General features: G+C 36.1%; 1 protein-coding gene across 6 annotated transcripts in view; it reads right to left on the reverse strand.

Annotated features, from left to right (window-relative positions):
• Window positions 1–12,642, reverse strand: part of CEP350 (centrosomal protein 350) — a 157,875-nt gene that overhangs the window by 69,533 nt on the left and 75,700 nt on the right. For all 6 annotated transcript variants that reach the window (XM_073011726.1, XM_073011725.1, XM_073011724.1 and 3 more), the window contains 6 exons: window positions 10,907–11,127; window positions 7,898–8,061; window positions 3,459–3,569; window positions 2,899–3,039; window positions 1,493–1,629; window positions 520–642 (listed from right to left, as the gene is read on the reverse strand). In XM_073011726.1, coding sequence (XP_072867827.1) covers window positions 520–642; window positions 1,493–1,629; window positions 2,899–3,039; window positions 3,459–3,569; window positions 7,898–8,061; window positions 10,907–11,127 — 897 coding nt within the window. The remainder of the gene's footprint in view (window positions 1–519; window positions 643–1,492; window positions 1,630–2,898; window positions 3,040–3,458; window positions 3,570–7,897; window positions 8,062–10,906; window positions 11,128–12,642) is intronic.

Here is a 12,642-nt window from a genome sequence, read left to right on the forward strand (position 1 = left end):
CCCACCTCAGCCTCCCGAAGTGCTGGAATCACAGGCGTGAGCCACCGCACCCAGCCTATTCAATATTTTTTATAACAATAAAAATTTGTAACATCAGGAAATATGAATGTCAGCAAGGAAATGTACAATAAACAACAGTCTTTGAAGGCAGATAAATTAAGGTGCAATTCCTTGATGTATCATTATTTATGTGACCTTGAATGGGTTTCTTAACATCTCCATGAGCTTCAGTTTTCTAACCTGTAAGGATAATACCATCTGCCTTGGAAGGCTGCTGTGAATATTATATGCAGGAAGAACAATTTATACAATGCTTATACAATGTAGGTTCTCAAGGAACAGCAGTTACATTATTACACGGACCAACTATTTTGTAAATTGGCTAATTAGGGAAGCCAGCATTTTGAAGGGAACACACTGTTCTATTTAAATAAACAGTATTAAGAAATCAAAGAAAGCAATGTTTAAGCCATTTATCAGTGTTTACTAAACTGTACTGACAAATCAAATTGTCTTCACCTTCTATCATGATTCTTGTATCCTGAAGACTCAGAATAACTATCGTATGAAGGGGAATACTTTTGATGCTTTGAGTCAAGGGTCCCTTCTTTCCTCCGAGAGAGTGAAACAGATGGACTTTTCCTACAAATAAAATAAAAACTGATTAAACATTCAAAGTCTCTAATAATGGAAAGATTTTAAGTATTGCTTACTAGCAATATGACATAAAATCTTGAACAAATAGATATTATAAAATAACTTACAACACATTAAAGAATGTCTTCTGTTTTACTAGGGAGGTAAACACAAATCACTCCTAGTATCAATGAATGTAAACAGAGACTTAAAATCTAAGAATTAGAAATAGTCAAAATATGATTAAGAAAAACACACACACACAAATATGGTAATATCACCCCGTCCTGCCAAAAATAATTTCCTTAATGACTTCATTGCTCCTAGAATAAACTCCAAAATCCTAAGTCCGCAAGGTCCTATACCATGATCTGATCCCTGCATCATCTCATACCATCTTCTTTGCTCCCTGCCTCCAGCCACAATGGTCTTTATTTCTTTTCTTAAATATGCCATGTTCCTTCTTCCTTTAGGGATTTTCATCTACCTATTCTTTACCTCCTTTACATTACTAACTCCTCATTCATTAGATTGCACCACAAGCTTTACCACAAGCTTTATTTCCTCAGGAAAGCCTCCTCTGACCTGCTGGCACCCCCAGGCTATTCAAATTCCTAAGTTACATATCTCTGAGACATGTGTTCCTTTCTTTCATAACACTTAAATCAGTGTATAAGTATTCATTCACTTAATTGAATATTTGAGTAATATTTATCTTCCCTACCAGATGATGCCCATAACTGTATTCCCAACCAAAAATAATGCCTATGACAACAAATACTCATTACATATTTGCTGAAAGAATATTAACCTAACAGATAGTTATTATATATTTGCTGAATGAATGAATATTAACCTATCTGTTTCAGTTCTGGTCCTCAGCTGTTTCACGAAGTCTGGAAGGTGCTGCCGTTGGTGGTCATACAGTACTGCAAGGGGAGCTCCTGAAGCCATGACAGCATCTGAGATATGAGTTCTAGTCAACTCTGCCATCTAAACATGAACACACACCAGAAAGGCAAATGTCTTAGAAGGTAAGGTCACAGAACTGAGAAGGAGCATAGTGTCTTGGAAAGAAAGATCACTGACTTGAGAGCAAGCAAATTCTGCCAGTAAGAGACGAAATACTGCGGACAAGTCATTTAGCCTCTTTAAGTCTCAACAACTTCATCTTGTAAAAACAGAGTTGCACTACATGATTTCTAAGGTTTCACCTAGCTATAACAATCTATGAATTAGACAGAAAACCTTTTAAAGCATATCATAAGCAGTAATAAGCCAAAAATTAAATCTTCCTTCAAGAATCAATTTAATTACTACTTCCTTTCTAACTCTTTGCTGACCAACAGGTGAAGTACGTTTCCCTACTCTTAACCACTACTGCAAGTGCTGCATGTACTATTCATTCGGTATTTGTTCAAGCACTATTTTGAGCTATTCCTTTTACTAATGACTTAAAGTGTTTTGAAATCTTTGTTAATGTTGTCTACATTAAAATTTTCTTGAGAAAGGAGACTCAATTTTATACTAAAACGTACAACTCCATAATACTCAACATATAGTAGGTTCATGGATTTCCAATAACTAAGTCATTTTACAAATAGTACTAACTTTTGGTTTAAAAACGTGTAACTGCTAAAATAAAGTGAAACTGTATCAATTATGAATTGTGATATCCTATGTAGAGACAGCAATAAAACTACTTCTGGCTGTCCCCCTGTTATAGAAAAGACAGTAACTAATATCATTGTGGGTAAAAATGAAACATCTTCACACAAAGCAGATCAGTGGTTCCCCAGGACTGAGATTAGGGACTGGTTGCAAAGAGACATGAGGAAACTTTTTGAAGTAACAGAAATATGCTATTTCTGGATTGTGGTGATGGTTATAGGGAGATACATGTGTGTGTGTGCGTGTGTGTGTGTGTGAGAGACAGAGAGAGAACTCACCAAACTGCATACTTAAAATGGGTACATTTTATTGCTTATAAATTATACATCAATAAAGTTCATACTTTTCTAAAAAGCTTACCAGAGGGCGGAAATTTAGAGCTCTTCATCTTTTTTCTGCCTCTGTAACATTCACATGTACAACACACCACAGTCAATGGTGCCTCTTACTTCGATAGGGTATGGCTCCCACTAAAAGTCACTAATTCAAAGTATGCATTTACTAAGATATTAGAAACCCATTACTAAAGACCAAAGTTACTCAGATTGACTAAAAAGAACTAAAAAGAGAAGGGTTCTCAATGGCATCTACCTCACAGATTTGACGTGCTGCATCTGTGGTAAGGCGAGCAGTCTCTGACTGCTGAGCTGCTATTTTACATGTTGCTTCCTGTAGGACTTCAGTTACTTCGTGTTGTGATTTAACCACCTGCTGTAATGATTCTGCATGGACCTTTAAATAAAAGGGGTTTAAAAAAGAAGTTATGTTTTAGTTTCCCCGCCTCCCAAATTAATTTTAATTTATAAATTTATTTCATGTCTTATTTGTAGTAAAAAACACTTTACTACAATCCAGATTTCATGATTTAAGTCTTAACTCCACTGTTCACAAGTTACTGTATCTGTGGATAAGTAAATACAATGTACCTCAGTTGCCATTTCCCTAAACTGGAAATGAGTCTTGACAGTTTATTTCAGAAGGTTGTAACAAAAATCAAATGACATGGAATTATCCCACAAAAAGTACTAAAATTTTATTATTTTTTTATATATATATATTTTTTTCTCCTATATAATTAAAAGAATGCTAAAGTAATTTCTAAGATACAAATTTAGGTTTAAAAAACAAGAACCTGCTGCAAAATAAGTTACCTGAGCTGCTTTGTTTCGGGTTTCTTCTAATTGTCTCTGACTCTCCAGAGCCTCTTGTTCAGCCTTCAGTTTCAAGAGAGCCAAGTCTCTTTCATGGCGTTGCTGTTGTGCCTTCAAAGTAATGGTCAAATGTTAATTCTCAAATACTGAACTATTTTAACACAGTGACTATAACACACACCATGCTCTCTTACTAATACAAATCATTTGAAGCAACTAATTAGAACCAAAAGGAAATACAGTAAAAAGAATAGTCAACAGCCACTTACCATTTATCAAAATATTTAATGACCACCTCCCATGTGCCAAATAATGTAGTAATATAAAAAATTTCCAGTGTATATAGGACTAAGAATTAATACCAAAAAGCTGGTTAGAAAGCAAAGGCTATAGCACCCAACTTTTTGGAAGAGATAAAAAAATGTCTTATGTGTAAAAATAAAAATAATGCCTCACGTCTCACAATTTTATGATTCTTTTATTTTGACTTTGAAGTAGTAGTTTCATTAAAAAAAAGATGTCCCCATATAAGGTTTCCTTGTCACCAGGACCCTTTCTTACCACAATTCCACACAATATTATCTATAAATATATATATTTTTTCATCTCCTTTGAAATAGTGCTAAATAATAGAGGTTTTCAAAAGGTGGTAAGGGCTGGGCACAATAGCTCATGTCTGCAATCCCAGCACTTTGGGAGGCCAAGATGGGAGGATCACTTGACGCCAGGAGCTCAAGACCAGCCTGGTCAACATAGTGAGACCCCCCCATCTCTATTTTTTTTTTTTTAATTAAAACAAAACAAAAGAAAACAAAAAATGGTAGTAAGGCTGTATGTAAGGCTGTGGTAATGTTCTGCCCAAATCTGGAAACCCAGAATTATAATGTATGTCCAAAGTGGCAGAAAACCTTCGTGCTGACTCAGATTTCAAGGTCAGTATGGCCCTCCACTACAATGGGGTCATTTCCTCAATACAATGATTCTCCACAAAGTTGGTATTAGTCCCTCCCCACCCTCTACCAGGAAACATCTGGAAATGTCCAGGGAGTTTCTGCTGTCACAATGATTGGACAACACTACTGCTATTTAGCGGGAGGAGGGCAGGAATGATGGTATCTCCGCAAAATATGGGAACAGTACCACACCAAGAACTGTCTGACAAGTCTTTTGGGAAGAACAAACAGAAAAGGAAACTGAAAAAAAAAATAGCATCAAAAATCATAAAACATTTGGGAATAAATTTTAAAATGTATAAGACCTCTACAATGAAAACTGTAATACTAATGAGAGAAATAGTCAAAGATTTAAATAAATAGAAAAATATATCATGTTTATGCATTACAAAAGGCAACACTGTTAAGATGTGAATTCTCCCCAGACTCACTGATCTATAGATTCAATACCATTCTAATCAAAATCCTACCAGGCTTTTTGGTTTTTTTTTTGTAGAAACTGACAAACTGATTCTAAAAGTTACACGGAAATGTAAAAAACCTAGAATAGCCAAAATCATCTTTGAAAAAAAGAAACAAAGTTGGAGGAATTATGTCTTGATTTCAAGACTCACTAAAAAACCACAGTAATAAAGACAAAATGGTACTGACATTACGGATAGATGAATAGATCAATGGAAAATGAGTCTTGAAATAGATCTACACATAATTGATTACTTAATCATTGATAAAGGCATTAAGGTAATTTAAGTCTTTTTAATAAAATGGTGCTGGAACAACTGAATATCCATATTAGGGAAAAACAAACTTTAACTCTCTTCCTCACATCAAATCCCAAAATTAACTTGAGAAGGATTACACACGTAAATATGAAAGCTAAAATTATAAAGCTTTTGGGAAAAAACATAAGAGAATGTTAGGATATCTTAGTATCTTAGCGTAGGATTTCTTTCTTTCCCTTCCCCTCTCCTCCCTCCCCTCCTCTCCTTACCTTTCCCTCCCTTCCTCTCTCCCTCCCTTCCTTCCTTTTTTTGAGACATGGTTTGACTCTGGAGTCCAATGGCACAATCTTGGCTTACTACAACCTCTACCTCCTGGACTCAAGCGATTCTCCTTCCTTAGCCGACCTGCCCCCCCGCCCTGCAAGTAGCTGGGACTACAGGCATACACCACTGTGGACGGCTAATTTTTGTATTTATAGTAGAGACGGGATTTCACCCTGTTGCCCCGGCTGGTCTTGAACTCCTAAACTTAAGTGAGCTGTCTGCCTTGGCTTCCCAAAAAGTCCTGGGATAACAAGCATGAGCCACCACAGTCAGCCCAAAGATTTCTTAGAAAACGAAAGGTACTACCACAAAAGAAAGCAACTAAAAACTGGATTTCATCAAAATTTAAAACTTCTATTTCTCAAAGACACAGTTTAAAAAGTGAAAAGCCAAGACCTGGAATACAATATTTCCAATACATCTGAAAAGGACTTGTTTCCAGAATATATGAACAACTCCTATAAATCAATAATTAAAAAGACAACCCCATAATGAAGGGTGTAAAAGATTTGAACAGGTATTCACAAAAGAATGCTCAATAAATACACAAAAAGACAATCAGTCTTATCAGTAACAAGAGAAATGCAAATTACAACCACAATGAGATACTACTTCACACTCAATAGAATGACTGAAATAAAAGACTGATAATACCAAATGATAGCAGGAATGCAGACAACTGGAATTTTCCTATTTATTACAAGAGTGTAAAGTGTTACAACCATTTTGGAAAACTGTACGGCAGTTTCTTATAAAGTTTCATATACCTGACCCAAGCAATTCCACTCCTAGGTACTTATATAAGAAAAATGAAAACATATGTAGTATGCATAGAGTTGTTTAAAAATGTTCATAGCAGGAATATTCACAACAGCCAAAAGCTGGAAATAATCCAAATATACATCAATAGGAAAACTGATAAATTGTGATATTAATGGAATATTACTCAGCAAAAAACAGAACAAAACAAAAAACTACTGATAAAACAATATGGATAAATCTTAAATTGATATTGAAAATAAGCTAAACACAGAGTTCAAAGTCCACTTCCTTTTATACAAAGTTCTAGAACAGGCAAAAATAAACTATGGTGCCAGAAATCAGAATAGTAATTGCCTTTGGAAGGGGGAGTAATTGAAAATGGGCATGAGTCAACTTTCTGGGGTAACAACGTAAGGGTTGTATATCTTGATTAGGGTGGTTCTTACACAGGTATATACACTGGTCAAAACGCATCAAAACTGGGCCGGGCGCGGTGGCACACGCCTGTAATCCCAGCACTTTGGGAGGCCAAGGCGGGTGGTTCACGAGGTTAGGAGATTGAGTCCATCCTGGCTAACACAGTGAAACCCCGTCTCTACTAAAAATACAGAAAATTAGCCGGGCATTGTGGCGGGGGCCTGTAGTTCCAGCTACTAGGGAGGCTGAGGCAGGAAAATGGTGTGAACCTGGGAGGCAGAGCTTGCAGTGAGCAGAGATCGCGCCACTGCATTCTAACCTGGGCAACCGTAAGACTGTCTCAAAAAAAGCAAAACAAAACAAAACAAAACAAATCTGATCAAAACTGTACACTTAAAATCTGTGTATTTTATACTATGTAGGTAAGAACTCAGGGTTTTGTTGTTGTTGTTGTTGTTGTTTTGTAAAGCAGTTCCACTAACGAAGAGTGCTTAGACCGTCTCCGGATTTTTGTTTGCTAAAGAAAAATCCACATTATCCTGGCTTTCTCAAACACCCGGATTTCAGAAACTTCTCTTTTGGTACAAATAAAGCTTTAAAAAAAAAAAAAAAAAAAACCCTCAGTATTCTCTCACCTCTCAATGAAAAGAGACAATATTAAGAATGTTTGACTAGGCCGGGCGCGGTGGCTCAAGCCTGTAATCCCAGCACTTTGGGAGGCCGAGACGGGTGGATCACAAGGTCAGGAGATCAAGACCATCCTGGCTAACAGGGTGAAACCCCGTCTCTACTAAAAAATACAAAAAACTAGCCGGGCGAGGTGGCGGGTGCCTGTAGTCCCAGCTACTCGGGAGGCTGAGGCAGGAGAATGGTGTGAACCCGGGAGGCAGAACTTGCAGTGAGCTGAGATCCGGCCACTGCACTCCAGCCTGGGCGACAGAGCGAGCCTCCGTCTCAAAAAAAAAAAAAAAAAAAAAGAACGTTTGACTAGATGATTTTTATACTGTTAACTAAGCAAAGCAGAAAACATGGAAAACAAAGTATTTGAGAGAGAATGACTTTATTATTGTTCTGCTGCCAAACACTGTATCTTTTTAGTGTCCTGATAAGTTTTTCCCAGGACTATTTATTTACAGGTGCTATATGGTAGACTATTTTTTTTCTATTTGGCACAGTAGCTTAAGTCATCATTAAGGCTATTTTAAAAAGCAAAGAAAAAAGAAAAACCACAGAAAGCTAAAAAGGAAAACTCCAAAGATACCTTTATGATCTGAGCTAGAGACACACTCTCCTGCTGAGCAAGTGAAATGCCTCTAACTCTTTCCACATCAGACAGTTGGCGCACCGACTCCTCAATGGCATTCAGATAACTGAGTTCTGCTGCCATACGATGATGGAGGCCAGCAGGAGAAAAGCGCTTAGAACCTGGAGGGCATGACAATGGTCAAATGGAAAAGTTAACATGAAATTACACTTCAGATTTCTAACATCTGTCATTTTAAGAGCCAAAATCAACTTTGTTTTCCTATGTAGAAAAAACTGGGACTCAGTAAAGGAATACCTTGGAGATACTGCAGGTTCAGTTCCAGACCAAAGGAATAAATATCAGAATAAAGCAAGTTATACAAATTTTTTGGTTTACCAGTGCATATGAGAGTTATATTTGCACTATACTATAGTCTAGTAAGTGTGTAATAGCATTATGTCTAAAAAAATGTACATACTTTAATTTAAAAATATTGTACTGCTAAAAAATGCTGACGATCATCTGAGCCTTCAGCAAGTACTAATCTTTTTGCTGGTGGAAGGTCATACCTTCCACCAGCTACTGACTGATCAGGGTGGTTGCTGAAGGTTGGAGTGACTGTGGCAATTTCTTAAAATAAGGCAATAACGAAGTTTACTGCATCGATTGACTCTTGCTTTCACAAAAGATTTCTCTGGAGCATGTAATGCTGTTTGGTAGCATTTGACCCACTTTCTGTAGAACTTCTTTCAAAACTGGAGACAATCCTCTCAAACCCTGCCACTGCTTTATCAATTAAAGTTTATGTAATATTCTAAACCATTTTTGTCATTTTGCTAGGAGTAGATTCCATCTCAAGAAACTACTTTCTTTGCTCATGCAAAAGAAGCAACTACTCATTCATTCAACTTTTGTCATGAGACTGCAGCAATTCAGTAACATCTTCAGGATCCAATTATAATTCTAGTTATCTTGTTATTTCCACCATATCTGCAGTTATTTCCTCCACTGAAGTTCTGAACCCCTGAAAGTCATCCAGGAGGGCTGGAATCAACTTCTTCCAAGCTTCTGTTAATGCTCGTATTTTGATCTCCTTCCACGAATCACAAATGTTCTTAATGGCATCTATAATGGTGAATCCTTTCCAGAAGGTGATCAATTTACTTTGCCCAAATCAGCAGAGGAATCACTATCTATGGCAGCTATAGCCTTACACAGTGCATTTCTTAAATAAGAAGACTTTAAAGTTGAAATTACTACTTGATCCATGGGTACAGAATGGATTTTGTGTTAGGGGACATAAAAACATTAATCTCCTTTTTTATGTCCATCAGAGCTCTTGGATGACCAGGTGCATTGTCAATAAGCAGGAATAAATATTTTTTCAAATTTTGAAAAGAACACTTTGAAAAAAAATCTTTCTTTTTCCTGGGCAGTAGGTCTCAACAGTGGGCTTAGAATACTCAGTAAACTTGAGTGCTGTAAACAGATGTGCTGTCATTCAGGCTTTGTTGTTCCATTAATACAGCACAAGCAGAGTAGATTTAGCATAATTCTTAAGGACTCTAGGATTTTCAGAATGGTAAATGAGCCTTGGCTTCAACTTTAAGTTGTCAGCTGTATTAACCCCTAAATAGTCAGCTCATCCTTTGAGCTTTGAAGCCAAGCACTAACTTCTCTCTAGCTATGAAAGTCCTAGATGACATTTTCTTCCAACATAAGGTTGTTTCATCTCGCTGAAAATCTGTTTACTGCAGCCACTTTCATCAATTATCTTCTGGATAACTTGCTGCAACTTCTACCTCAGCACTTCTTGCTTCACCCTGCACTTTTATTTTATAGAGATGGCTTCTTTCTTTAGCCTCTGCTAGCTTCCAACTTTTCTTTTGCAGCTTCCTCACCTCTCCCAGGCTTCATAAAATTGAAGAGGATTAGGGTCTTGCGCTGGATTAAGCTTTGGCTGAAAGATGCCACTGGCTTGATCTTTTATCTCGGTCCCTAAAACTTTCTCCATATCAGCAATAAGGCTATTGTGTTTTCTTATCTTTCATTCATATGATACCTTTCATTTCCTTCAAAAACTTTTCCTTTGCATTCACAAGTTGGCTAACTGGCACAAGAGACCTAGCTTTTGGCATATCTTGGCTTTTGACATCCCTTCCTCACTAAGCTTAATCATTTGTAGCTTCTGATTTAAAGTGAGAGATATGACTCTTCCTTTCACGTGAACACTTAAGAGATCATTGTAGGGTTAGTAACTGGCCTAATTTTAACATTGTTGTGTCTCAGGCAATAAGGAGGCCAGAGGGAGGGTTGAAGAGGGGAACACGGTGAGTTGGTGGAGCAGTCAGAACACACACAACATCGATCCATTAAGTTTGCCCTCTTAAATGGACTGGTTGGTGGCACCCAAAACAATTATTAATACAACAGGAACATCAAAGATCACTAATCACAGATCACCATAACAGATATAGTAATAATGAAAAGCTTGAAATATTGAGAGATTTATCAAAATTGTGGACACAGGGACACGACGTGAGCACATGCTGCTGGAAAAATGGCACTGATGAATTTGTTCAATGCCGTGAGCCTTTAATTTGTAAAAAAAAAAAAAAAAAACAACCAAAAAAACAAAAAACAAACAAACAAACAAAAAAACCCTGCAGCATCTGTGAAATGCAATACAGTCAAGCACAATAAAACAAGGTATGCCTGTACAATGTACTTTACTTCTATGTGTGTGCACAGGCACATGCGTATACATATAAACAGGAGTGCACATACGGGACATAGTTTTCAGATATGATTTGACTAATGCTGGCTGACAAGATGGGAAAAAATCAACATTACTGAATCTCTTGTGCTTTTCAGTATTTAATTTCTGGCAGGTTTTAATACTTGAAAAGTAATCATATTCACTTGAAATAATATTTCTCTATGACTCAACTGAAAGAAAAGGAATTTTGAGAGAAAAAATTTCATATCGTATTCTAAAAATTACAATTGCATGGATCTACTTACCTGGTATTGGAGCCGCATTCTCTGTCGTCGTTCTGCTGGCAGCCAGGTTCAAATCAGTGAGAGCTGCAGTAGGCTTAAATCCTGTTACAGTTGTAGGCATTACTGACGACTTAGATCTTTCTGAAGAAGTTCCTGGAAGGTCAAACTGCAACGATTTCTGGGAACTTGGTGACAGGGGAGAAGGTGGAGTTTTCTGAGATCTTCCCTTATCTGATGAGACACTAGAAATTTTGATCCACAAAAACATTAGAGGAAGGAAAAGTACTTTGTAAACCTGCTAAATCATTCAAAACAACAACAAATAAAAAAACTTTATCAACATTAGCTTTAAAAAGTTGTGATTTAGGCATTTATTCGTTAATACAGTCACTATGCTGAATGAATGACTATGAATATTCCTCTAAATGCTAGAATTACAGTGGTGCACAAGCACGGCACAAACCTTGCCCTAAGTACAATGGAAAGGGAGTAGCTTGATTAAACTAGCACTGAACTGTTCCTTCTACAGTGTACATATATTATGATTCACTCGTTATAGCATGAAGCAAAGTCTTCTAAAATAGACACTCTACAGCAATAAAATTGGAGCCATATATGAGTCTTAAAATACATCTCTGAAAGAGAATCAAATATTTTATGTTAAAAGGTAAGAAAAGACAAAAACTATTCTTTTGTTATACCCTCTTGTTAATCCAAGAGTCTCAGAAAAAATTTTCACACTATCCATCTCGAAATACTTATTTCATTTCTTTATATCTACTTGTTAATACATCTCTTTCTTGAACTTTCTAATAGGTAACATAACAGTTTGTAACAACTCTTAAGGCATTTAATTCAGTACAAGACACGTTGTTAGCCTTTCTTTGAAAAAGTAAGCTCATTAAAGGTATTATTTCTCATAACATCAAGCATGTTGCCTTGCACTGAATATTTATTTACTGAATAAATTATTCAAAGATACTCTATAAAGCATTTTAGCACAGTTATATTCCCAATATACCGAAACAAGTTTGCTTTTAGCTTCTAATAAAATGATGAAATAGTTTTCAAAGGTAAAAATTTCTCTTATATCCAGTATAAAAATATTTGAATAGAAGTAGGCCTGAGAGGCACCCATGTGTTTACCTGACCCTTAATTTTCTATTCATACTTTAGATAAATACTATTTCCAACAGTCTATTTCATGCATGAAACACAAAAAGAATGATCATTTTAACAAATTTCCATTAAATAATTAAAACACAACATCAAACAAAACAAAGTACTCTGCACCTCACCTTAGGGTTTTATAAGATGAATTTATATTTGCTGTGCACATAAAATTTAGCTAGACTAGCATTTCTAAAAGTATATTTCCAATAATGTCAATAAGCTTTCCCAAAAAGAAAGAGAAAGAGCTTGGGGACAAAGAGTGACTACAGCCAAACAAGTTTTAAAAAAAAAAAAAAAAAAGGAGGTTAAACAAGTTTTGAAAAATCTGGACTCCTCCTTATCAAAGCCTCAAATTATTTTATCCCTGTGAATCTCCATGGGTGGGGAAGGGGAAATCTAGATTGCAGTATGGGGCATTGATGAAACTTATTTGGCTATGGATCTCATTAAGAAATGCTTAACTTTGTAAATTTTGTCAAGTTAAATCATCAGAGTAATTCTTAAGGAAAGGTAAAGTTTTCTAAATTCCAAAATCACTGACAAAGAAAATAAAATTTAATTTTAAATACAGAAATAATGGCATT

The sequence above is a fragment of the Chlorocebus sabaeus genome, chromosome 25 (assembly GCF_047675955.1).
Source record: "Chlorocebus sabaeus isolate Y175 chromosome 25, mChlSab1.0.hap1, whole genome shotgun sequence".
NCBI classification, from domain to species: Eukaryota; Metazoa; Chordata; class Mammalia; order Primates; family Cercopithecidae; genus Chlorocebus; species Chlorocebus sabaeus.